A 27,590-nucleotide genomic window follows, 5' to 3' on the forward strand; every position below is an offset into this window, starting at 1 on the left:
ACCGTGGACTCTACCGACTTCTGTCCCCCTTGCCCTCAGCACTCCGTGCACCCGAAGTCCTCACGGGCCTTGGGAGCAGTGGCGAGGGAACGCGCGGGAGGGACCCCTGCGGCTCCCACGTGGGTCAGGGTCTCCCACGGCTCCTGGCTGCTTTATTCTTCGCATCAAAGCCGGAGGGCTAGGCATTTCCCTTTCACAGATGAGGAAACGGAGGCTGGAGGAGCTTAAGGGCACCGGCAGGGAGGCACAGCCGCAAACTCTTGGGGATTCTGGTGGTGTCGCCAAAGCCACGTCCGTGGGGGCCCGTCGTCAGGGCGCGCGGGGGAAGTGGCGGGTAAATATTTGGGGCTGTAACCCGGGCTCGGGCGACTGGGCGTCACCGCGGTTCCCCGGCGCGCGCGTGGCGAGGGCGGTGCCCGATGCCCGGGGTGGGGACGGAGGCGTCCGAGGCGCGGCGGCGGGGACAGACCCGGCGGCCCGGCTCCCGCGGCCCCGCCCCGGCCCGCCCCCGCCCGCGGCTATAAGACCTCGGGGCGCTCGGGCGGAGGCGACCCGGGAAAGGGCTGGCGGGCGCGCGGTGCCGGCGGCGGCGCGGCTGGAGCACTGCCGGGCGAGGGGGCGGACTGAGCGGGACGCTGCCCGGAGAGGGGACGGCGCGAGCAGCACGCCCGTCTGCGCGACCCCGCGCCCAGACCTCGCAGGATCCCGGCCCCCCAGCGACGCGCGCCGGCGGAGCCCCCCATGAAGCCGCCCGCCGCGCAGGGCAGCCCCGCGGCCGCCGCGGCCGCAGGTGAGTGGCGAGGGCGGGGTGGGTCTCCTTGAACCCGGGCCTTGCAGGGGGCTGGGAGCGAAAGAAGCAGGGTCCCGCGTAGTCGCTCTCCATCCCTCCCCCCGGCCTCCCCTCTGCCCCCGCCGGGCTGGGGGACACGTCACGGGCGCACCCTGACTCAGTCCTCCCGCCGCCCCCGGGGCCGCGAGCGCGGGGACCCGTCCACCACCCGAAAGAGCTCGGCCTTGGGCTTAGCGGCGTGACCTTTGACTTGCAACTCCCCGGGTTGGAGGCTCAGTTTCTTTGTCTCTAAAATGGGCGCGATGCTAGCGCGCACTTCAGGGGGCGGTGGAGAGTCTTGAACGGGAACAGCCAGCGGCCGGCGGCGATCGCGGGCTGCCCCCCACCCCCCGACCCCGGCCGGAGCGCAGTCCACGTGGGCTGGCGACCCTCGGGTAGCCCGCGGGCGCGGGCGGGACGCGGGACGGGACCGTGGCCCGGCCCCCGCCCTCACCCGCGCCCTCCGCCCCTGCGCAGCCCCGGCCTTGGACTCTGCCGACGCGGGGGACCTGACGGACGCGCTGTGCGAGTTCGATGCGGTGCTGGCCGACTTCGCGTCGCCCTTCCACGAGCGCCACTTCCGCTACGAGGAGCACCTGGAGCGCATGAAGCGGCGCAGCAGCGCCAGCGTCAGCGACAGCAGCGGCTTCAGCGACTCCGAGAGTGAGTGTGGCGCCGCCTCGGGAGCTGTCGCGCCCCGGGCACTCCGGGCACCCGGCCCGCGGGGGAGCGCCCGGGGCTCGGGGTTCCGCGTGCTCATCGGGAAAACCGCGGGCTGGGGGGGCCCGGCAAAGCGAGCCCCGAAGCCCAGCGCCGTCTCTAGGACTCTGGGAGTCTCCGGGGCCGCAAGGCCGGCAGGGACCAGACCCCGGAGGGCGGTCTCCGGAAGGCAGGCTGGGCTCCACGCCGCCCGCCGGCAGGTGTCAGGACCCAGGAGGGCCTCCCCAGGGCGCCCTCTCCCCCCATCCTTGCCTCTTTCAGCGGCATCTTCAGAGGATGTGGAGAAAGCGCCACAGGCGTGGGGTCCAGGGCCCCGGGGAGGGCGCAGGATGGGCGTACTGGTGAAACCAGGAAGGGTTTCTTAAGCTCCCGCTCCTGGGGTGTTTGAAACGCTTCTTGCACTTTCTCCTGGCCCTGACTCCCCCGGACTTGCTGTTACACTGTCCGCAGTTTTGAAAGAATCCTAGCACTGCTAAGTCCAAGTATTTAGAGAGTGTCCCTCATCCTTCAGGCAGGTCCATGACGTGAACTGCTGGCTCAGACTCCCGGCCACACCCCGGTACCCAGTCTGGGGCTGGGGGTGGGGAGGAAGAGGGCGAGAGGGTGGGAGAGGGCCGGGCCGGGGCGGGGGCGGGCGCGGGGTGGGTGCCGGTGGGAGCAGATGGACGCAGAGCTGCTTCCTGCTTACTTTCTCATGGTGGAGACCACCCCCAGGGTCTGGCTGCCCTAAATCACCTTGTTAAAAAGAGAGGCCACTTTTTCCAGGACCTCAAATGTCCTCTAAGGATTATGAATACTTGTTCAGGTGTCAAACAGCAAATTGGGTAGCTTTTCAATCTTCTGTGACTGTCGTTTTTCCCTACCCGGATGCCTTACTATTTTCAAAGTGAATTTTGAACACTTCTGGATAATTCTTGAGGCTTCATTCCCTAAATGAGTTACCTGCCTAAATGTCAACTCCCTTTGCTGCCCTTGACTCTGGAAGTACAAACAATAAGCTTTCCTTGTGATTCCCTTCTTTTGCGATCTGAAGCTTCTCCTTGTTACAGGGCAAAGATACAGTCTTGGACTTACACATGAGCTGTCCTCCTGAAAAGGAATAAAGAGCACTGGCCATCCAGTTCAGGCTTGGAGTCAGAAACTTAAGAGTTCCAGCTTGACTTGCCTTGGCAGCCCTGCCCAAGGGTTAGATCTAATTGCAGCTTTTGAGGTGAAAGGGAATGGAATCATCTGCTGTTAATTTTCCATTCTGTATGTTTGGACTTTGTTGCTAATGACCAGACCGCTGATGTTCAATTTCAAAGGGAAGTTGAAAAAATTTTGAAATTTGTCTCAATGTATGCAGCCAAACTTAAATGTGTCTCCTTCTACTGGGGCGCATTCATCAAGTACAAATTCTCTCCCTCGTGGGAAAGAAAGCTGGCACAGTGTGTTCAGGGCTGCTCTCTTGCAAAGAACAGCTCCATTCTAAACCACAGCTGCACTTGGCTAGAATAGGGCCTGAGCTCACTCATTCATGGGTGATTGCAACTCCCTCTGGGTAGGATTTCAGATCTGGGATCCGTTTTCGGGGGGCCTCAAAGAAAAGGCACTTGAAATACATTCTTAACAGCTTCTGGGGAGATTGTTTGGAATGGTCTGTAGTTTTTCTTAGGGTGTGTGGACTTTGTTTTTTGCCTTTATTGTTAACTGTTAAACTAACCCTTGGTTTGGTGGTTAGAGAAGTAAACGGGAGGGTATGAAGAAGGCTTGGATGACATTAGTCTTTCCTATAAATGTGTAGTTTGGCCCTCGTGAGGCTGGTTAGAAATAGTCTTGGCAGAAGCGGTGTGTATCTAAATAGTCATTTCTTAAGGATGTGTAATACATGTCTTAATTGCCGCCAAGAGTGGATCACAGACATTTGCTATACTCATTTATCTGTTCAGTGCTTTTCTGTGGAAGAGTATTTGAGAGAGGTGGATCCTACTGAAACGTAGGGTCTCCCCAGCAAAAAGGAGACACCCTAGGATGATGAAAATAAGAACAGCTCTCTCTTGTCAAGCCTTTCCTGTGATTACTGTTATTATCTATTAGTCCACCATTAGCAAGCTCTTTGCTTTGCCTTAAATGTGCTATCTCCTACGTTCCCTACCACAGTCCAACAATGCAGGCCTTGTTTTCTCCTTTTTCTCTGACTAAATAGTGGAACCACCTGGACTGTCTCTAAGATTTTGCTCTGTCACCGTGGCTGGTTGGCTGGTATGGAAACCAGGTCCTCCTGGAGAGACTTGGACAGGGATCACGCGCCTGCTTGTCAATCATGGTCATGTTTGAAGGTGTCTCTTCAAGGCCGTGGCCCCCTCGCCGGGTCCGTGGAGCCCAGGCTGAGCTCTGTTGGGGCCCTGCATGAGGAGTGGGCCTCAGTTTCTCCAGCTGTGAAATGGAAAGGATTCTATTTAATGATGCTGTTAGCCACCCACTGCAGTATTCTTGGGCTTCCCTTGTGGCTCAGCTGGTAAAGAATCTGCCTGCAGTGTGGGAGACCTGGGTTTGATCCCTGGGTTGGGAAGATCCCCTGGAGAAGGGAGAGGCTTACCCATTCCAGAATTCTGGCCTGGAGAGTTCCATGGACTGTATAGTCCATGGAGTCGCAAAGAGTCGACATGACTGAGCAACTTTCACTCACTAGAAACATCCATAAGCTCAGGATTAGAAAGAAAATATTTGCCCTGTTTGATGTTTTTAAGAGAACAATAAAATGCACATGCATGCCATGGTGTGTCGCACAGGCCAGATACATTTGGGCCAGTGTCTTGCATGAACATGTTATGTATGAAGCTCGCACGAAGCTCTGAACCTTGGGGACTTGGTTTCTCGCTCTGTGTTTTACAACTCCATCACTCTGAAGACGTACCCACTGCATTCCTGCTTTTTTGAAGAACCTTTCTTTTTCTCTTAAAAAAATTTAGAGGGAAAGACAAATGTTATATGATATTACTTATATGTGAGATCTAAAACTATAGTACCAATGAACTTATTTACAAAACAGAAACAGACTCTTACAGACATGGGAAACAAACTTACGGTTCCTGAGGGCGGGGCAAGCAGGGAGAAGGATAAATTAGGAGTATGGAATTAACAGATACATACTACCGTATATGAAATGGAAAAACAGTAGGATTTATTGTGTAGCACTGGGAACTATATTCCATATCTTGTAATAACCTATAATGGAAAAGAATAAAAAAAGAATATATATGTGTATCTCAATCATTTTGCTGTACACTTGAAACTAATACAATATTGAAAATCAACTACACTTCAATTAAAAAAAAAATTGGTTGCTAGCATCCAAAGGAGAAAAACTAGACATTCCTTCTTTTAACCAGAGAAGCAAGTTACTTCCATTGGAGAGAAGAGCAGATGTTTAATAAGGAAATATGTCTTCCTGTTTCTACTTAGAGAGAATCCTCCTAAGACTTGAAGAGGACCAACATAACAGTGGCAGGACAACTTCACATTAGGGGTGATTCAAATCGGGGTTGATGAAAATTGTTCTTTTCTTCTAGATTTTGGTTCCAACAGATAACACCAGGCACTTTCGTGAGAGCAGTTTCAGCTTTAGCAGTGGAAGGCAGCTCAGTTAGGAGCTGGGGCCATGAGGTTCAAGCCTGATCCTCAGACATGCTGCAGGCATGGTGAACATCTTTGGTTTGAACTTAGCTTGAAAACCCTGTGGTTCTTTCAGTATTTTCAGCACTATATGTGTATATCATGACTTCTCAAATGTGTTCAATAACATTTTAACTCATCATATACTAAATTTTAACCAAGGTGTTAATTTATGATTCCACGGATTGATTTTACAGGAAGTTTCTAATATTAACTGGCACTTTAAAAGGTGATGTGAACTCACATCTTTGATTGATTGGATGTTCCTTTTTCCTTTGAGGGGGGAAGTTTTTTGCTTCTTAACAGAAAAGGTCCAAGGTCTGCTCTGCATGCTGGGGCTTTTATGATTTTGTTGGGCCATTGGAGGGAATGAAGAATTGCCTTCTCTAGCTTGTGCAACGGAGAAGGCAGTGCACCCAACTCCAGTACTCTTGCCTGGAAAATCCCCATGGGCGGAGGAGCCTGGTGGGCTGCAGTCCATGGGATCTCGAAGAGTCGGACACGAATGAGCGACTTCCCTTTCACTTTTCACTTTCATGCATTGGAGAAGGAAATGGCAACCCACTCCAGTGTTCTTGCCTGGAGAATCTCAGGGGCAGGGGAGCCTGGCGGGTTGCTGTCTATGGAGTCGCACAGAGTCGGACATGACTGAAGCGACTTAGCAGCAGCAGCAGCAGCTTGTGCAAGACCTAGATCGTCTGTATTCTTTACCTCGACTGTTCCAGCTTGGCCCTGGGAGAGAGGACCTGGGGGGCACATGTGACAGGTAGCCTACTAGCTGATCTGACGTAAGAGCCACTGAGGCCAGAACTTGAACTTGTTCAAGCCGAGAGGGAATGAGGGGTTCGGAGCCCTCAGGGCGTCCTGGTGTGAACAAGTGTCACTGGTGGACGTGTATGCATGTACGTGCTAAGTCGCTTCAGTCGTGTCTGACTCTTTGTGACCCCATGGACACAGCTCGCCGGGCCCCTCTGTCCGTGGGATTCTCCAGGCAAGAATACTGGAGTGGGTTGCCGTGCCCTCCTCCAGGGGATCTTCCCGACCCGGGGATCGGAACCTGGCTCCTGCATTCCGAGCACAATCTTTACCACTGAGCCACCAGGGAAGCCCCGTCACTGGTGGACACCGGGAGGCATATAGAGGGACCGAGCGGCCCCAGAAGAGAAGCTGGAACAATAGTGGTGAGACTGAGAAATGGTTTCTTATTCTATCAGTGTAGCTCTTGGAATTTAGATATTGAGTGGGAGAGCTGACCCCCTCCCCCACCCCGCACAAACCATTCCCTGTGGCGAAAGGGAAACAGGCCCAGGGCTTTCTTTTTCTCAGTTAATTACTATGGTTTGCTTGCCTGAAACATGTGGGATTGTTCTATATTTACAGGAGCTCCGGGCCACGGTTACTGTCTGTGGTTTTCCTTCCCTCTGGAGTAACACACGCTGGTGCCAACCCCCAAATTACCTTTTTCCCCACCCCCAAACGAAAACAACACGTCTACCTTTTAAACAAGTCTTTGTTTTTGTAGCCAAGTTTTCCAAGCTTTGTGGGCGCTCCTATGGTTAAGATGTTCAAATATTTAATATGCTCACATTTCTTTTAATGATGTCTTAGCAAACTTGCTCCCTGAATTTGAGGTTCCTGGCTTCAGCCTGCCAGGTTGACTTGCCAAGGACATTTCTGATGGGACTACAGAGCTGATGGCGGTAGATGTTGTAAGGCCCTGCAATATCTAGTCTTGCCACCTGCCAGGGGTCCCCAGATCATCCCTGCTATATGTCCCTTTAGCCCTTATTAATGGCAGCGACTGATGCTGGGCGGCAATAATACATTACTATGCTATCAGCCAGCAACACATTGCTGTCACTTGTCAGACTAACTGGCTGTTAGTTTGCAAGAAATCGAGTTCTAGGGGAGTGAAAAGAACAGGAAGGCAAGCTTTGCTTCCCTTTTAATTTACACCTAGCGTGCAATCTTATTCACTGTGGAATGAAACTTTATTGGATAAAGGGTTGAGAGAGGTTGGATTACTTCTGTGTTGGTGGGATTGTTCTTGGGAGGTTTGTTCTCAGGAGCCTCTGAAGATAAATTTTTTTCTCGAGAATTTTGCTACTCTCTAAAGAAGAGGAAGAAGCTTGGCCCCAGAATCTGGAGTCTTATTATTCCCTGTGGTGACCTTTCTTCTGAGCATGCCTTCCTCCAGTTTGTTGAAAAAATAAAGCCTGAAAACCATAGGCAGCATGTGGAGCGCCTGGGTTTCTTATCCCCCTTTCTTAAGAAAAGAAGCTGAAGCTCCGAGACGAAGTGACTCGCACAGGGTCACACGGCCTCGGTGCCACACAGCTCTAGGGGGACAGCAACCAGGATCTTTTTTCCCCTCCGTCTCATTGTGAGAGTAGCCTGAGCTCATTATCAGTAAGAGGCAACTCCTGATTATTTGAAAGGTTGGCTCAGTAGTTTGCAGCTGAATCTGCCAGTCAAGGAACAGTCAGCTTGTCTATATATTTCCTGAGGTTGAGGAAAATACTTAGATCAAAAAGGAATTTAAGCCCCAGGCTCTGAAGGGTGAGTGGTGAGCCGTGGTGATGCACTGGTACCGTGTGACTCTGCAGGTCCCCTAAAGCAACTGAGTTACCCGGGGAGTCATGAATCCTCACCGGATTCCTGTTCCCTACCGTTTTGCAGGGACCATCTCCATGTCTAGTTCATTACTTTCTCCCAAACTCAGTAGCATTTGGTCTACTTGGTGTGTGAAGCAAACTGTGTGTGTGTGTGTTTCCCCACCCCCAAGGGGTAAGTATACGTCGATGTAAAGTTTCTGGGGAGTGGGGGCAGGACAGAAGTGAGGCCCAGGGCCAGGGCCCGGGTGCAGGACGGGGTGCAGGAGGGGGTGGGGAGGCAGGGTGGTGACGGTGGCGGGGCTGACCACCTCCGAGGGGTGGAGGCCGGGGTGCCGCCCGTGGCCTTGGGAATGGGGCAATGTTCGTGGGGCCCTTTGGAGCCCAAGGTACTGTTGCAAAGGCCTGCATGCCTTCCTCCTGGCTCCTGGGTCCGGGCTCAAGGCCTGCCTCCCTTGGGCTCTCTGTGGTTTTCCTGCCCCTCAGGCTCACTTCGCCTTTTCCCCACAAGTCTCTCGGGTTCTATTTGTGGCGATTCCCCTGCCTCTTAATGAGGTGACAGGCAGTGACATGACGTGGTGGGTCTGTAGTGAGCATGACCGCTCTCCCATGTGTAGGCGGAAAAGGCCTTCCCTTGAGAAAACCCGCATCACTCCAGAGTGGGCTCAGCTGACAAGCCAGCGCGAGGGCTTCCCACTTTGAGTTCACTGAGTGCAAGTGTCCCGGGAGATAATAACAGAGGTGCCACCAAAACAGTGTCCCGTGGGCAAGTGAAACCACCAAATAGGGCTAAGCCAGCTTGTTTATCACAAGACATCTCAGGCACGTTGGAGTTTCATCAGAGGACCCTCCAAGGGGCTCGGTGTGTCTCAGGGTCCAGGGACCATGCAGTTCTTCTCAAAGGACCACTATTCTGGGAAATACATTTTTGGGGAAATGTAAGCCTAACATTCAGAGTTTCAGATCTCAGTAGGTGTTCATCATCAAAGCCCTGAAAAAGGACTGTGGTCCTTTTAGGTGGCCCGGACTGGCCCTAAGAAGGAAGAATCAATCGTGAGGGTTGTATGTGTTTGGAAAACTGAATGCGATGGGTGTGTTGGTCAAGAAGACAAGATGGCCTGGGACCACCTCCTCAGGGCCATGGGGGACCCATGAGGTGCGGTCTTTAGGGATGAAGAGGAATTCTCTTGAGGCCAGAACCCTCTGTTTCTGAAAGCCCTCTTTTATTCTGGTTGTCTCTTTTGTCAGAGTCCTCTTCCTTTGAGTTAAGAGGAGCAAAGAAAGATGGTTTTGCCTCGTCCTGAGCTGGAGGCAGTTGGATGAAACCAGGTGCACCCCGAGGAGGACAGGGAGCCTGGCCCGGCCATTGTAGTTCAGCTGCCCTCTTGCACCTGAGCAGCCTTCCCAGAGTGCATCTGTGCTACCCCCGTGCCAGGCTTTGCGTTTTGTTTTAACCAGGAAGGCTGTTCCTCTGTGACCTCAGAGGCCACATCCTGCTTCCACCGCCGGCTCTGCCTCTGAGTCTTTGGGTTGGTACAGCTCAGCCAGCAGCGCCCTTTCTGTGTCACCACCAAAGGACTGGGCTGGTTGGGGTTGGTTTCCTCTCCCTTGGCAGGACTCAGAAACAGGATCTCAGAACTTCAGAGCTGGAAGGGACTTTAAGCATCATTCAGTCCCCCTCCCCATTTTACAGATGGGTAAGCAAAGGCCCATCTGTATGATGGCAAGGTGGACTGAGTCATCCTTCAAGTCCATTCTGTAAGCAAACCCACCCTCACCCCACCCCCCCACCCCCAAAAGGAAATGGCCACCCACTCCAGTATTCTTGCCTGAAGAATCCCATGAACAGAGGAGCCTGGCAGGTACAGCCCATAGGGTTGCAAAGAGTTGGACTCGACTGAGTGATCAAGCACACACGTATAAGCAAGGGCCCAGAGACATTGTCTTGTTCCAGGGTTCCCAAATGCTTGGTAGCTGAGATGATTTCCTAGATGCTCAGCTCAGCCTTGCTTCTGGGACCTTGCCTCGCTCTTGTTTTCAGGAGCAGGACAATGGAGCCACCCAGTCACCCAACGTGCTTGTAATCCACAACCTCCAGGAGAAGAAATCTTTGTCTTTGACCCTCTAGCTTATCCCCAGAATACAGGAGCTCAGGAAAGACCATGACAAAGACTATCTCATGAGCAGTCAGGGAAGATTATTAAGTAGTGGGATCCAACCTTAACTTTGTATTTTAGGAGGTTCAGAGGGCTGAAGGGACATTTTTCAGGAAAGATGGTTTCTTATGTCTTACATCCCAAGCCAACCGCCCCCCGGCCTCCGTCGGCCAAGCATTGGCTTAGCTGTCAGACATCTGGGCAGTGAGCACCTGTGTGTTGCAAAGGAAGCTGGTCTGGTCATGATGGTCCTGTTGACCCTTCTTTTTTTAGGGAAGCAAAGGCCTTTGGTGCCTGATTGGAGACACACACTCACACATACACAGGCATACTCTCCTGTCTCAAATTTAGGAGCATAAATATAAAATGGGCATGAACTTGGGCAAACTTCGGGAGATAGTGAGGGACAGGAAAGCCTTGCATGCTGCAGTCCATGGGATCACAAAGAGTCTGACACGACTTAGCAGCTCAACAACAACAAATATAAAATCTGAAAATCAAAGTTTTTTTTTTTTTTATAACTTTGCTCCCTTTAGAGATAAACTGTTGATTATCAATAGACTAGGAGACTGATAAACCATTTCTAATGAGTTATGTTTTCTTTCCTGAAAGGTGCTGAATCGCTTTATCGGAACAGCTTCAGCTTCAGTGATGAAAAACTGAATTCTCCAACAGACAGCACTCCAGCTCTGCTCTGTCCTTCTGCTCCTGCTCGGAAAGGTAAGTCTACTAATTGGAATGTGAGTTTTTTGGCTTCCTTATTCCCTCTTCTCCTCAGCCTCTTCTCTCTTCTGCCTTACCCCTAACCAATCTTTCCCAAATGTGCAAAACAAATAGAGAAAACTAGTATCTTCGTACCTGGGGTTGCACAGAGTCGGACACGACTGAAGTGACTTAGCAGCAGCAGCAGTATCTTCGTACAGTACAGTGTGGAGTAGATTTTGTTATTTCTCAGAATTTTGATCAGCATGAAAGTGAAATCGGGTAACTGGTGGGTGGCAGGGGATGGGTAGCTCAAATGTTACAGAATCCACCCGAAATGCGGGAAGATCCTGTTTCAGTCCCCGGGTCAGGAAGATCCTCTAGACAAGGGAATGGCTACCCACTCCAGAATTCTTGCCTGGAGAATCCCATGGACAGGGGAGCCTGGCAGGCTGCAGTCCATGGGGTCGCAAGTAGTCGGACACGATTGAGCGACTAACACTTGCAGTTTTTTATTTCAGGAAACCATGTAGAGAAACTGGGAGAAAGAAAACGTGTAGACTGTAGGCTTTGTTTTCTCTTGTGTGTTGTTATCAATTCGGTGCTAAATGATAGTGCTCTCCTAGACTGGCTGGTTCTAGAATGTAAAACTCAGCAGTTAGGATTTGCAGAAAGTTGGGTTCTTTTTTTTTTTTTTTTTAATTGCACTAACTCTTATAAGAATGCTCTTAGATGACCAATTTAGCAATTAAATGGGGTCATCATTATGAAATAAGTGATGATCTAACATAATTCAAAATAGCAGCTTCAGCCTGCCTCTACTGTGATATTAATAGACAAAAAAGTTTTTAAAGATGCATGAGCAGTTTCTTATATTTTGGAGCTAGTAAATAGTCTCCAGCCAGAGAGCTGAATGTTCTATTGGGCAAGTGCCCTTTGAAAACAAAAGGAGTTTTTTTTCCCCCTTAAGAAATGTTACACTCACTGAAAATAGTTGCAGAATGCAATAAAAATGGAACATAGCTAAAAAGAAATATGAAGATTTCATCATTTTCTCACTCAGGCAAGAAGGCAAAATTTCTCCCTTTTTCAAGAGACCTTTTAAAGTTCTCCTCCCCACATAGCGACTCTAGCAGCCCCTGGGAATCCCACCATTGTCCAGCCCTCCGTCTGTAATGGATCTGTTGAATTGAGAGGGACAGAACAGTCTAGAAAGTGGCTTAAAACAAGCCCAGATTTGCTACCTGATCCTCTAGAGGTAGAAATTAAAGAGGGGGGAAAAAAGCCCTAGTGGCAAATTGACTTTAAAAGCGAAAAACAGTGAGTTATTTGTAGCCAGCTTCCTAGGTGGTGCAGTGGTAAGAATCTGCCTGCGAAGGCAGGAGACACAAGAGATGTGGGTTTGATCCCTGGGTCAGGAAAATTCCCTGGGTCAGGAAATGGCAACCCACCCCAGTATTGTTGCCTGGGAAGTCCTTTGGATGTAGGAGTCTGGTGGGCTCAGTCCGTGGGATCGCAAAGAATTGGAGGTGACTGAGCTCAAGCAGGTGCTATTGAGGGGCTGATTAGTAAAGACATGAATCCAGAGAAGGCATGAACGATGAGCTCTAGAGGAGAAAGCAAGACACACAGAAAGAAGGACAAGTCTTAGGATGCGGATGGAACAAATTCACGGTGGGGCCTTGTTACCCTGTGTTGGCACCTGCAAGGCCACCCAGACCCAGGAGCCTCCTGTCGCCTTCCCGGTACCCTTTTGACAAGGAACAGTAGCGCTTAGTTAATTCCATTCTGGGGGCACCACGTGGGCTGAAGTATTGCCCTGGAGTGATCGTGTGAACAAGACTGCATCAGAGAAGTTGAGCAGGAAGCAGGGACTCTGGGTGTGCATTCTACACACTGCCCTGCCTCCCGAATATTTTGGCTGCTAACTCAAATCCTACACAATCAGAGTTAAAACTTTTAATCTTCCTTCCCTGTCCCTGTCTCATTGTACCTTTCAACTTGTTTGTTTGCTTCTCGATTTTACTTATTTCTGGCTGTGCTGGGTCTTCGCTGCTGCGCACAGGCTTTCTCTCGGTGTGGTGAGCAGGGACTCACTCTCCAGTCGTGGTGTGGGGGCTTCTCATTGTAGGGGCTTCTCCTGCTGTGGAGCAGGGGCTCTAGGGACATTGGCTCAGTAGTTCTGGCTCGTGGGCTCCAGAGCCCAGGCTCAGTGGCTGCGGCACACAGGCTTCGTTGCTCTGCGGCATGTGGGATCTTTGTGGACCAGGGATCCACTTGTCCCCTGCAGTGGGAGGCGGATTCTTAACCACTGGACCAGAGGGAAGCCTCCACCTCCCAGCTTTTAAAGTAGTGAAGAGAGATACTTCTTCCAGGCTGCTGGGATATGGGTGGGGGATGGGGGGATGATGAACTACAAAACCCAGAAAGAAACATTTAGGCTAATCTTCAGAAAAAGCTTCTGAGTTGCCTGTAAGCAAACACTGGAGCAACCACTTAGGGTTTGTACAGGACACTATTTAATAAAATCTTGGAAGACAGAGAGATGGGGGTCATATAATTCTGGAAAAGTCAGATTCATCAGCTGTCTTGAATATAGAAACTGAACCTGAACTCTTGTTTTTCAGCCAAACTTGGAGATACGAAAGAGCTAGAAGACTTTATTGCTGATCTCGACAGAACCTTAGCAAGTAAGTACACGCCTGGTAGTTTAAAAAACAAAACAAAACCAACCAGCACCCCTGATAAAGTGCCATAACGTTTACCAGCTTGTCTGCGGCAGGAAGTTATATCATAAGGTGTTTTTAGGTTCAGAAACAGGACCCTAGTGGCTCAGAAAGAAATCCTGAGGATAAGCTGGCATTGCAGTTGACTGCCTTTGCAACCAGTGAGAACTTGGCCCCCAGCAAACAATGGCATTTTGTTTGAGAAGTGGAGAGTAAAGTAGTAGGTAGAGTGAGATTGGAGCCTTCCCAGCATGGTGGCCTCCCAGGCTTTTCAGAAAAGAAATCAGCTTATTGACCACCAAGTATTATACTGACTAATAGAGCTGACTCATCAGAAAAGCCCCTGATGCTGGGAAAGATCAAAGGCAAAAGGAGAAGGGAGTGAAATAGTTAGATAGCATTACTGACTCGGTGGACATTAATTTGAGCAAACTAAGGGAGAGAGTGGAGGAAAAGGAGCCTGGTGGGCTACAATCCATGGGGTCGCAAAGAGTCAGACACAACCTAGCGACTGAACAACATCATACTGACAAACCAGAGGGTTCAATCTCAGGGGCCAGAGAAAACGTCACAAGTTAGATCCAGGGGTTTATCTGACTTCTAGAGGGCTGGGTTCCCAAAGAGAGAATTGGCTTGGGGAGACCTGATAACCAGAGACCCACACCAGTCACTGAAAGACCTGGATTAGGTATGTGGTACCCCGTTTCCCATTTGGCAATTACACTAATGGCACCCCATTCTCTGTGACCAAAATTTTTGAGAACCAAAGGTATCGATCATAATTGCCATGGGGAATTAAGGGAAGAAAGGACCCTGAGAATCAATCCACCCATTCTATTTCCAAAGAACAGGATCACAAGTGCCAGAAGGGTCAGCTGGAGTTTCCTGGATGACAGTTTCTACAACTTACCCTTGGGGGGAGGCCTTGTTCAGTCACAGAGCAGCCCTGGAGAATTTCATCCTAGCCCCTTCCATTTTACAATGAAAGAGTCAGTTTTCCATATTTTATGCTGTGCTATGCTAAATAGCTGGATAGGATCTGAAAAAATAGACCCAAAACTGGTTACTTAAAAAGAATTCCATTCTTAAACAAGGTTTCAGACAGACCTACTTAACATTAGGTGGAAAGTTCTTCTGCAGTTTCTGTTTACTAGAAGACTTTATCATCCATACCATCCTCCAGAGAAGACCAAGGTCTGTTCTGACGGAGATGATTGTAATTGCAACACAATTTGTGTTAGACTCGTGGAACATGCTTGTTGGCGTCATGAAAATTGCAGCAGGCTGCCCAGTCATACCAGTTCTTCAGACATACGTTACAGGGGAAGCCTGCCATTAAGTTTGGTGCTTGGAAGCCTGTCTGAGAGGTGTGCTCTGGTTAAGCATGTGAGCTAAGTTGCTTCAGTAGTGTCTAACTCTTTTTGATCTTATGGACCATAGCCCGCCAGGCTCCTCTGTCCATGGGATTCTCCAGGCAAGAATACTGGCATGGGTTGCCATACCCTTCTCCAGGGGTCCTTCCTGACCCAGGAATCAAACCTGTATCTCTTAGTCTCCTGCATTTGCAGGCAGGTTCTTTCCCACTAGTGCTACCTGGGAAGCACATGGTTAAGCATAGGAATTGTCAACTTTCTCGAGTGGATCACCTTCTCTGTCTCCTATTGACAGGCATGTGAGACACGAAGTTCTGGGTCCTTCCATCCTAAGGGAGAAGTTTCAGAAAGCTCAGAGGACCTGATGAAACCAGCTACAGAATATGCTGCTGGAGGGGGCAGAGATGTTGCTCACCCACCACCAGGCTCATCCTAAAAATACCTTTGGGCTCATCTCTGGGCAGGTTAGAGACTGACTTTGTTTACCTGCTTGCAGCGTATTAGAGCAGATGACTCATGCTAATGTTGTATTTCCTCTTAAAACATAGCTTCTCTGTAATTTAAAATGCTTTTATGAAAATATTTGTAATTAATTATATATAGTTGGAAACAGTAATATGCTTTCCCCATTATAATATATTTTTGTATGCAAATAAAGTTTGAACTGGAGTCTGTCTTTTGGAAGCCTTCCTTTTTTTTTTTCCCTCTTGGTTTCTTTCAATATGTTTCCATCCAGTAGTATTCAAGTGGAAATAATATACATCTTGACTTCTAATGGGGACTCTGGGTGCTGCCACGTTGCACTAGTCAGTAGGATGATTAGTGGGAGAAAGTGTTACTTTGAAGCTCATTCCGCACTCTAAAGGGAAATTCTGGCATATGGTTGGTGGGAAATTTTAATTTGAGGATTGTGGGGTTTTTTTAAAGCTTTTTATTTTGTACTGGGGTATAGCCAATTAACAATGTTGTGAGAGTTTCAGGTGAGCAGCCAAGAGACTCAGCCATACATATAGATGTGTCCATTCTCCTCCAAACTCCCCTGCCATCCAAGCCGCCACAAAACACTGAACAGAGTTCCCTGTGCTACGCAGGAGGACCTTGGTGGTCCTGTTTTAAATATAGCAGTGCGTGTATGTCCGGCCCAAACTCCCTATCTCTGCCCTCCATTCTTTGAGGACTGTGGATATGATGGAAGCTGGGTTTCTCTGCTCTGTTCTCCCCGTTTCTTAGCACCTGTTTGGTCTCCATGGGTGCTTTCCTTCAATTCCTAGGAGCACTAAGAATCCAGGGCAGGTTGGAGCAGCTGGAGGACTTATAAATGATGGTGCTCTCGCAAGACCTGTGTGCTGAGGCCAATTTGATGTGCTGGCCTGGGTGCTAATGTCCAGGAGCCGGGAGCTGGAGGGGTCCCAGTGGAGCTGGGGGGTCCAGATGCAAGGTCTCCCATGCGGTAGGCTTGTTTGTAGAAGCCAATAGCCCCACCTCCCGCCCCCTACCTGCCTTTTCTGGGGGATGGGGTGAGCCATGAAAACAGGCAAATCCACAGTTTTCTTGTCTATACTTTTCTACCCTTAAAATTTCTGAAATAACCAGGCATTGCTTTGACACACAGAATCAAGTTATGTAAAAACTCCAATCCTTATGTTCCTATAGAACACAAATCTAAAACATAAGTACTTCTAATTTTACAGAAATCCATAAGGCCTTATGACTTTATTGAAACTTTCAAAAGATAACTACTAATTTCATTTGTTTTTTAGGGCATTGGCAAACTAAATTGTCTTTTCTTTAAAACTTTTCTTTTCCCCAAACTTCTGGGGAAGCTTTTGGGTTGAACCCAAATATTTTCTTTAATTCTTTTTTTTTCTAACTTTTAATATTTTAGAAAATTTTATTTTATACCAGAGTATAGCTGATTAACCAGTGTTGTGATAGTTTCAGGTGGACAGCAAAGGAACTCAGTCATACATATACATGTATCCATTCTTCCCCAGACTCCCCTCCCATCCAGGTTCTTTATTTCTTTATTGAGATATAATTTACATACCTGAACATTCATCCTTTTAAAGTGTACAATTCAGTAGGTTTAAATTTTTTAGCCATGCTTTCTGGCTTGAAGGATCTTAGTTTCCAGACCAGGATTGAACCTATACCCTCTGCAGTGAAACTGCAGAGTCCTAACCGCTGGACCAGCAGAGAAATCCTACTTCAGTGGTTTTTAGTACCTTTGTTCACAGAGTTGTGCAGCCATCACTGTCTAACTCTCTGTCTCTGTGGATTTGTCTATTCTGGATATTTCATACAAATGGAATCATACAACATACAGTGTTTTGTTTCTGGATTCTTTCCTTTGCAAACTGTTTTCAAGGTTCATCCACGTTGTATGCGAATCAGTACTTCATTCCTTTTCATGACTGACTAATAGTCCACTGTATGGACATACTTGTTTATCCTTCATTAGTTGAGGGACATTTGGGTTATTCCTACTTTTGGCTAGTGAATATTGCTCTTATGCATATTCACGTATAAACTTTTGTGTGGATATATGCAAGGAGACCCAACCAGTCCATTCTGAAGGAGATCAGCCCTGGGTGTTCTTTAGAAGGAATGATGCTAAAGCTGAAACTCCAGTACTTTGCCTACCTCATGGGAAGAGTTGACTCATTGGAAAAGACCCTGATGCTGGGAGGGATTGGGGGCAGGAGGAGAACGGGATGACAGAGGATGAGATGGCTGTATGGCATCACGGACTCGATGGACGTGAGTCTGAGTGAACTCCAGGAGTTGGTGATGGACAGGGAGGCCTGGCCTGCTGCGATTCATGGGGTCGCAAAGAGTTGGACATGACTGAGCGACTGAACTGAACTGATGTTTTACTTTATTTTGGGTATACAACTAGGATCAGAATTGCTAGGCCATAAGATAACCCTATGCTTAACTTTTTGAGGCATTACGACTTTTGCACAGCTGCTGCACCATTTTACATTCCCACCACCAACGTATGAGGACTGCAGCTTCTCTGCACCCTTGGCAACCCTTGTTGTTGTTCATCTTTTTGAATGTAGCCAGCCGAGTGGGTGTAAAGTGGTATCTTTTTGCGGTTTTCATTTGCATTTCCCTGATGACTAACGATCTTGAACATCTATTTATGTTTTTATTGGCCATTTGTATATCTTCTTTGGAGGAATGTCTGTTTACAGCCTTTGCCCATTTTTAAATGTTGTTGTTCAGTCACTCAGTTGTGTCCGACTCTTTGTGACCTCATGGATTGCAGCACGCCAGGCTTCCCTGTCCATCACCAACTCCCGGAGCTTGCTCAAATTCATGACCACTGAGTCGGTGATGCCATCCAACCATCTCATCCTCTGTCGTCCCCTTCTCCTCCCGCCTTCAACCTTTCCCAGCATCAGGGTCTTTTCTAATGAGTTGGCTCTTCCCATCAGGTGACCAAAGCTTCAGCTTCAACATCAGTCCTTCCAATTAATATTCAGGACTGATTTCTATTAGGATTGACTGGTTTGATCTCCTTGAAATCCAAGGGACTCTCAACAGTATTCTTTATTATTGTTGAGCTGTAGGAGTTTTCTATGTATTCTGTATACAAGTTCTTTATCAGACATATGATTTGAAAATAACTTCTTCTATTTTGCAGGCTGTCTTTTCACTTATTTTATTAGTGTCCTTTGAAGCACTAATTTTATTCCACTGCTTTGTTTATTTTAATTTTTATTGGAGTACAGTTGCTTTACAATGTTGTGTTAGTTTCTACTGTATAGCAAAGTGAACCAGCCATTTGTACACATATATCTATCCCCTCTTTTTTGGATTTCCTTCCCATTTAGGTTGCCACAGAGCATTGGGTAGAGTTTCCTGAAGCACTAAATTTTGATGAAGTCCATTTTATCTGTTTTTTCTTTCGTCACTTGTCAAAAGTCCACTCTTGGTGTCATATCTAACCATTGCCTAATTGAAGATGACAGAATTATTCATATATATTTTTTAAGAATTCCATAAGATTATGCAAATCTTACATTTAGGTATTTGGTCAGCTTTGGTTTAATTTTGTATGTGATGTGAGGGAGGTATCCAGCTCCACTCTTTCGCATGTAGATATCCAGTTGTTATATCATTATTTATTGAAAAGACTATGTTTTTCCCTTTGAATTGTGTTGATACTCTTGTTAAAAATCAGTTGATCCTATGTGTATGGGTTTGTTTCTGGACCCTCAGTTCTGTTCCAGGGATTTCTATGTCTATCTTTATTTCCTGTACCACACAGTCTTGATAACTATAGCTTTATACTAAGTTTTTCAATCAGAAAGTGTAAGTCCTTCATCTTTGTTCTCTGCATAATTATATTGGCTATTCTGAGCTCCATGCATTTTCAGATAAATTTTAGGTTCAGTTTGTCAACTTCTGTCACAAAGACAATTGAGTTTTTCATCAAGATCTGTGTGTCAGTTTGGGAAGTTTTGCCATCTGAGCAACACCAAGTCTTCCTTCCAATTCACAAACATGAAATGTCCTTCAGTTTATTTATGTCTCTTAATTTCTTTCACCTATGTTTTGTGGTTTCCAGTGTGTGACTCTTGCACTCTTTTATTGAATTTCTTTCTTTATTTAAAAAACGTATCTATTTATTTGTCTGTACCAGGTCTTAATATCAGCATGTGGGATCTTCCCTGGGGCATGTCAGATCCTTTTTTTCAATTGCGACATGTGGGATCTAGCTCCCTGACCATGGGTAGAACCCAGGCCACTTGGGAGTGGAGAGTCTTAGCCACTGGACCACCAGGGAGTCCCTGCCAAGTTTACTTCTAAGCATTCCTTTTGATGCTATTCTAAGTAGCATTGTTCTCTTAATTTTATTTTCAGCTTGTTCCTTGCTAGGGTATAAAAATACCCTTGATTTTTGTCTATCGATTTTGCTTTCTATACTTATTTGTTCCCATAAGGTTTTGTGTGTGTATCTGTGTGAGGAGTTCTGTATACAAAATCATAGCATTTGCAAATGGAAATAGTTTTATTTCTTCCTTTCCAATCTGAATGCCTTATAAATTCTCTCTGTTGCATCACTGCCCTGGCTAGAACTTTCAGTACAATATTGAAAAGAAGTGGTGAGAGGGTGCATCCTAGTTTTGTTTCTGATCTTAGAGGAAAACTTATCAATCTTTCACCACTAAGTATTATGTAAGCTGTGAGAATATTTTCCTTTTTCATCAAATGAGCCCTTGATTTTTTTTTTTTGTAAACATAATTTTCCCATTACCTGGAACTGTTTCTGCTTCATACTTGAGAATCTGTATCTGCTTTGGATAAATCTTCTCCCCCTGTCCCCAGCTCCCCCTGGGGCACCAGTGGTGGCTCACTGCCACTCTACCTTCTTATTACTAGCCTCTTTGGGATTTGAGACTCCACCTCATTTGGCAGGACTTTCTTTAAGGTCTCCTGGAACCTGGACGCCCAGAGTTAGACATGCAGGGTATGCAGCTTTGTGGCCTTTTGAGAGGATAAGGTCAGTGGTTTGGAGACAAGAAGTGGATTCCTTTAAAAAAAAGTGTTGGAAGAAGGATTGTTTGCGCTATAACCTCTGTTAGGCAAGTAATTGGGGACAAACAGGCTGTGGGCTGAGTCACAGCTTGGAGTTCTGGGAATGTTGAAAAAAGTGTTTTCGTGTTCCCCAAGATGCATTTCAAGGAGCACATTCCTAAGCTGTTTTGAAGACTAGGTATTAAGGTTATGTACTTGAAAAGGGCTGCATGTACTTCACTTAGAGATTTATTATGCACATAAATTACTCAGCATTCAGTCTAAGGTGATGGGTCAGAAAGTCCCAAATATAGTGACTTAAACAAGATGAGAGTTTCTCTTTCACTAGCAGCCCAGAGGTGAGCAGTACAAGGCTGGGTGAGTGGCTCTCTGGTTCAAAGTGGCTGCTCCTGCTCCTGACATCACATTTCATTCCAGCCAGCACAAAGGAGAAAGAGCAAGTCAAGACAGGCTTATTTCTTTCAGTGACGTGACTAGAAGGGACACAAATTACTTCTGCTTACACTTGCTAGTCCAGATCTTAGTCAGATAGCCATTCCCAGCTGCAACAGAGGCTGGGAGAAAAAAGTCTCTTGCTGGGCAGATGAGGGTTCAACTAAAATTTGAGGGTTCTGGAGTTCCCTGGCAGTCTATTTAGGACTCCACACTCTCACTTCTGAGGGCCTGGGTTCAATCCCTGTTCGGGGAACTAAGATCCCACAAGCCAGCCACAAGTCATGGCCTAAAAAATAAAGCTTAAAAAAATAATAAAAATAAAATTTGTGGGTTCTGTTATTAAAGAAAGAGAGAATGGGTATTGGAGGATAACTAGTCATTTCTGCCACAGAAAGTCAAAGACTTTGAGAAATCCTGCAGCCAAAAGACTCTTTGTGTGTGTGAAAAAGCTACCAACAATCCACAGCCATAATCCATGTGCGTTCTTTGGAACGAGCCTTGGGAAATGCCATTGTAGGGAATCTCACTCCACGGGGTTCTATTGAACTCCACTTCCTCCAGGACCTGCATGCCTACAGCATGGCCTTTGCAAACTGCTTGACTGTTCCATGGAGAGTGTCAGCCAGGGGACTTTTCTGGAACAGAGTAAGACCAGATTCTGAGGATGCAGAGCTGGTAGAATGTGACTAGTATGTTGCTGGGTTTGGGAATTTTCTGTCCTAACTTCTGCGAGGGATCACTAAAGCAAAACAAAATGCATGACACATGCCCAAAGTGAGAGGATCCAGTACCAGCTCACACGTCCAGACACCAGCCAGCCTCCGGGGCGGGACGGGGGAGCCAATGATCCGTCTCCTTGAGGAATTATGGCTCCGGCGGGCTGTATCGGCACCTATGCCCCGAGTGTGAGGAGGGACGTCTGAGCTGAGGGGCAGTAGGTGGTGATGGGTGGTCTGCTGACAATCAGTGGAGTGGGGACCCTGAGGATAGAATGTGCAGAAACCTCCTCTGGGATGGGCTGGAGAAAGGGGGAGAAAGTACGGGCTTTCAAACTAGACCATCTTAAGATCCCACCTAGCCATCTTGTATCCGGCTGATCTCCGGCACAGACGTTTTATTTCCTCACTTATAAAATCAGGATGTGAGTCCTTATTTTCTGGGTCACTGTGAAGACCAAATAGAGATGATGTAAAGCCTCTTCCTCCTCCTCGTAACACAAGGACATTGGGTTCCTGTACCCAAGTCAAAATCAAGAATCACGGTGACTCAGATGGTAAAGATGGAGAAGGAAATGGCAACCCACTCCAGTATCCTTGCCTGGAGAATTCCATGGACTGGGGAGGCTGGTGGGCCCCAGTCCATGGGGTCACAAAGAGTCGGACAGACTGACACCGTGTCTGGTGAGCCCAGAGGGGCAGGGAGAGAGCACCAAACGAAGGGCTGGGAGGGGGCCTAAGCCTCATCCCTTTTGGTGGTGGGCTCCTGGCCCCTCTTTGGGGCTGGCTTCCTCCAGGTTAAACCCAGGCAGGGGACTGACGTTCGTGAGGCTCTTCAGCCCCTATAGTTGAGTGGGCTCTGGTCCCGACCTTAGACTCACAGCTCTTCTCTGAAAAGCAGATGGGGTATTTTTGGCTTCTCGGTATGTGTTTCTTCCACACCCTTCTCCAAAATGTTTTCCTGTGCTAATTTATTTGGCTAAGGAGGTTTGTGGTGAGAGACACCAAACAGGAAATAGCTGTCATAGCTGCTGTCTGCAACGTTTGTTTTTTTAAGGCTTTCTCCTGTCTAGCTCACCTTCTCTGTGTCGCTCAGTATTGATTGAAGGGCAGGGTAAGTGGAAGGGGAAAGGGAAACACATTTTTAGAAGGGAACATTCTCCTTCTAGTTCAAAGTTTACTGAAGGGTAAGGATTGTTATGCACTATGGCAGGATTAGGTGGCTCCTTTCCGCCACAGGGCCTTTGCACATGCAACTCCGTCTGCTGGAATGCCTGCTCTTCTGGTTTTTGGTTAGTTCTGCTTCTTTGGGATCAGCTCGATCACCACTTGCTCAGAAGGCCTTCCGGGCCCCCAGTCTAGGTTGGCCCTTGGTGCTTATCTCATAGTGCCCTCCTAGAGTGCACTCATCTTGGTTTACAATGACATGTTCACTTGGGTGATTTATTTTTCATAGGTTTTTTTTCAGATTCATTTTTTTGGCCACCCAGGTAGGTTCCCTGACCAGGGATCGAACCCATGACCCTGCACTGGAAGCGTGGAGTCTTAACCACTGAACTGCCAAGAAAGTCCCTGGGTGATTTTTTTTTGGTTAATTTCTCTCCTCTCTCTTACAAGCAGGCCATAAGCCCCGTGAACGCAGGGACCATGCCTAGCTTGGCATGCCGTGTGCTCCAGAGCACAGCCTGGCGTCAGGCACACAGGGAGTGCCCAGATTGTTTCTGTTGACTGACTGAGTGAAACGTCTCACCTCTCACAGGCAGGCAGGCAGGCTGGGCATGACACAATGTCTGGGGTGCGTGTTCACCTAGTCCCCTCTGCTTGATCACTGGGCCACCGTCCTCTTGCAGGTCACTTCTGCCTTCCCTTCTCTAGGGCCTCGCTCTCATCCTCCCAAAGCATCTGAAACATTAACCCAAGGCCAAGCCTGGTGCTGGGGGCCCATTAGAATCCTTTCCCCAGCTCCTTATGGTTTATCGGGGGAGAAGAGATGTCTGAAGACAGAGAACTTTGAGGCAAGAAGGAATGACTCTCTAACGGGGGAACCTCAGCCACCGTGATTGGCAGTGAAGGGAAGAGGAGCACTTCCTAGCCCACTCCAGGAAGATAGATGTCTGCTGCTAGGCCGACTCTGATCCTGACACAATATTTACCTTTTCCTAGAGCTCGGATTGGAGTTGGTGATGGACAGGGAGGCTGGCGTGCTGCGATTCATGGGGTCGCAAAGAGTCGGACACGACTGAGTGACTGAACTGAACTGAACTGAACTGAACTGAGAGCTCGGCTTCTTAAGTCAGAGAAGTCTTCTGAACCCTGTTGCGGCCAGAACGTGGTGTCAGCACACCATGGGTGTGTGTGAACGTATATAGTGCATGTGAGCTTGTGTGCACACGCTTTTGGGTTTATGTGTGCTTGTGTATGCATATGTGTGTGTGTGTGTTTGAATTAAAAGGAAGGAGACAAAGACATAGGCTTCCCAGGTGACACTAGCGGTAAAGAGGCCGCCTGCCAATGCAGGAGACGCAGGTTCAATCCCTGGGTCAGGAAGATCCCCTGGAGAAGGGCCTGGAAACCCACTCCAGTGTTCTTGCCTGGAAAATCTCCATGGACAGAGGAGCCTGGTGGGCTACAGTCCATGGGCTTGCAAAGAGTTAGACACGACTGAAGTGACTTAGCACAAGCATGCACGCACAAAGACAGGAGTCCTGGTGTGGAAGACCCGGAGGAGGACACAGGGCCCGCAGAGGGTCTGAGGTTGAGTTATTAACAGCACGGTCTGTCTCCTGGGCAGGAGTGGCCCTTCCTCTGCTGGGCCTGTCTTTGCTTGTCAACGTTTCAAAACAAGATTACCTTTGTAATTGCATTTTCATGCGTCACGTGGAAAAGGCCCCTTCCCATGTGCTACCAGGAGGCGTGTGACCCTCTGTCCTGGGCTCAGGGCCAGAGCCTGTTCTGGGACCAGAAGTGTCACAGCCTGGCTTGGGAGTCTAAGCCAAAGGAAGCCCCAGCCAGCCAAGAACAGGTCTGGGAGGGCCAGGCCGGAGTGTGACCTCTCACTTATCAAGGGCGTCTAGGGGGCAAGGCGTGGGGAAGGGAGCGCCCTAGGCACCTGGCCTTGAGTGAGGAGCCTGCCCTTTTCAGGGTCGGGGAGCGTGGAGTATATTCTGGAGTGAGCTGCAGTAGCCACGGAAGAACTTGGGAAACAGGATAAATTAAGCAGTGAGGTTTCTGGTAGGTGAGCAGACTCAAAGGGAACGAAACTTAAAAGGACACACGTAAGCGTATGGCCGATTCATGTTGATGTATGGCAAAAACCATCACAATGTTGCAAAGTCATCATCCTCCAATTAAAATAATAATAATGAAAAAGAACATGGAGTTCAGATCATTCTGGAAGGAGGGTTGGCAGCACAGTCGCCTAAACAGAAGAGGGGCTGGCATCTGGCACCCTGACCCCGCGCCCTGGGTTGAAACACAAAACTTGCCTTCAGTCAAGCGGCCTTGTTTTAGACCCGAGAAAACTGATCCCGGGGCCAAAGCTTTAAGTGACCAAGCGTTGTATCTCAGACAATAAAAAGTTTCAGGAAGGTGAAATCAGAGACGAGAATGTCCTGGGATGGGGGTAGGCGGAACATGAGCTCCCCAAACCCAAAGTATAATTAACCATTGTAATCTCAAGTGATTGGGGACTGATGGAGAGATTGGCTGTGTCCAGAAGGACATTCACTTATCAATCGCTGGTGCGCAGATAAGAGAAGTTGCGTCAGGCCAGCAGGCAAGGGAGCTGGGGAGCTGCGGCGGAGGAAAACATTCAGTAGGGAGGTCACCTTGATCTGAGGAAGCCCATTGTACTTGGAGCCAGTCCCCAGAGAGGTTATGAAACAGAGTAGGGCCACCGCCCCCTGGGTCCTAGGGTACATGGCAAAATGACAGCTGGATCCTTTTCTGTTTTTTTTTTTAACTGAAATATAGTTATTCACAATGCTGGGTTAATTTTTGCTGTACAGCAAAGTGATGCAGTTATATATATGTGCATGTGTATATATATATGTATGTATGCATGTATACAGTCTTTAAAAATTCAGTGTGTGTGTTAATTGCTCAGTCCTGTCCAACTCTTTGTAACTCCATGGACTGTAGCCCACGAGGCTCCTCTGTCCATGGAATTCTCCAGGCAAGAAAACTGGATTGGGGAGCCATTCCCTTCTCCAGAGGATCTCCCCGACCCAGGGATAGGAGCCAGTTCTCCTGCAAGGCACACTGTTTACTGTCTGAGCCCCCAGGGAGGTCGCCAGGGAAGCCCTGCATACATTATGACCGTGTGCACAGTAGGTACGCGCGTGCTTAGTCACTTTAGCCGTGTCCGACTCTTCGCGACCCTATAGTCTGTAGCCCACTGGGCTCCTCCGTCCATGGGAGTTTCCTGGCAAGAGTACAGGAGAGGGCTGTCATGCCCACCTCCAGGGGATCCTTCTGACCTGTGTCTCCTGCGTCTTCTGCCTTGTAAGCAGCTTCTTGGCCTCTGAGCCACCAGGGAGGTGCATACAGTAGGCACGCAGTGTGCTCTGCAGAAGGACCCTGTTGTTCATCCATTCTCTATATAATAGTTTGCGTCTGCTAATCCCGAACTCCCAGGTTCCCCCTCCTCCACCCCCTCGCCCCTTGACAGCCACATCTGGTCTCTGTGTCTGTGAGTCTCTTTCTGTTTCATAAAAGTTCATTTGCGTCATATTGTAGATTCCTCCAATTTTCAATCTCGCTTGAGAAAGGGGAAGAAACGGCTTCTTCTTGGCTGGCGGCTGGATGGTATTTTTAGACTGCACACGACTGTTTGTGATCTGAAAGACCACAGTGGTCAGTTTGCCTTCATGAGAATCCTGTCTTCTCAATCCCACCACCCCTGCAAGTCCAGGATTATTTTCAAGGTGTGTTAAGCCCCGTTTTTGAAGGCAAAGCTATCTCCACCCCTATCAGGAAGAGACAGAGAGGCGCTAGCATGTCTGAGAGGCTGGATGAGCACTTCCCCTGTCATTAAGACTGCACTCGGCAGTCACTACTCCCTCTCACTTAAGATGACCAGCATCTGGGCTTCTTTGCTCAGAGCCAAGATGCTTTTTTCCCTGAGTCTCTTACTGGCCTCACTGTCCAAGAGAGGCAGCTTCCTAGGTGGCTCAGTGGTAAAGAACACGCCCGCCAATGCAGGAGACACGGGAGATGTGGGTGGGCAAGATCCCCTGGAGAAGGGAATGGCAACCACTCCAGGATTCTTGCCTGAGAAATCCCATGAACAGGGGGTCTGGCAGGCCATAGTCCATGGGGTCACAAAGAGTCAGACAAGACTGAGCTCGCGCACACACACACACACACACACACACATCCCAGAGAGACACAGGAATCCTGGAGACGGTCTGAGGGGAGGTGGAGGGGTTGGGAAACACAACCCCTCAGTCAAAGGGCTGGGGTTCCATTGTCCTGCTTCCTCCAAAGACTAAATTGAGTGCGGCGCCTCTGTCCGTATGACCAGGAGATCTGGGCTACGCTAAACACAGTTAACAGGAGGTGAAAGTGCAGGAGCTTTGGAGTCTGCTTTCTCCTGAGGTCTTTACACTTTCAAAGGGCAGATTCTTGTTCGTCGGAAGGGTGTAGGGAAGACCCCCTGTGCAGGAGGAGGATGTGTCCGTGACCTCTGAAGGCTTCTCTGGCCTGGCCCGTGGCTGTCCCTCCCAGGCCTCGGTCCTCCCGGCGGCCTCCTGAGCTGGCCTACATCAGGGCACTGAGGCTCTGCACAGCTGGCCCGGCCCTGCCTGCGGTCCCCATCGCAGCTGCATGGCATCCGTGCCACGGAGTGCGGGGACTGTCACGCGAGCTGCACCCTTTCCAGGGACACACAATGGCCTCCGAGGTCACCCTGGGGTTTCTGAAGGCGAAGACATCCTGTTCTGGGATTTAAATAGACAAGTCCTGCATTTAAGGAGTGTGACATAATCTTCAAGAGGGGTGTTTATGTGAACCAGATACCGAGTGAATCTGGCCAGAACTTTTAAAGAGACTCTCTGAAAGGTCTTCTCATGGCAGGAAGTCAACACCAGTTATAACTGCACCACGGGTGAGGCGTCT

The 27,590-nt window shown here is 48.7% G+C and overlaps 1 protein-coding gene across 1 annotated transcript; it reads left to right on the plus strand.

Moving 5' to 3' along the window:
- Positions 1-555: 555 nt before the first annotated feature.
- On the plus strand, positions 556-15,441 carry RGCC (regulator of cell cycle). The gene is made up of 5 exons (XM_040267182.1): positions 556-790; positions 1,307-1,492; positions 10,584-10,691; positions 13,301-13,363; positions 15,068-15,441. The coding sequence occupies exons 1-5, from the start codon at positions 742-744 to the stop codon at positions 15,073-15,075; spliced, it is 414 nt and encodes a 137-aa protein (XP_040123116.1). The 5' UTR covers positions 556-741; the 3' UTR covers positions 15,076-15,441.
- The last annotated feature ends 12,149 nt before the right edge of the window (positions 15,442-27,590 follow it).

Source organism: Oryx dammah, unplaced genomic scaffold, assembly GCF_014754425.2.
Source record: "Oryx dammah isolate SB20612 unplaced genomic scaffold, SCBI_Odam_1.1 HiC_scaffold_24, whole genome shotgun sequence".
Lineage (NCBI taxonomy): Eukaryota > Metazoa > Chordata > Mammalia > Artiodactyla > Bovidae > Oryx > Oryx dammah.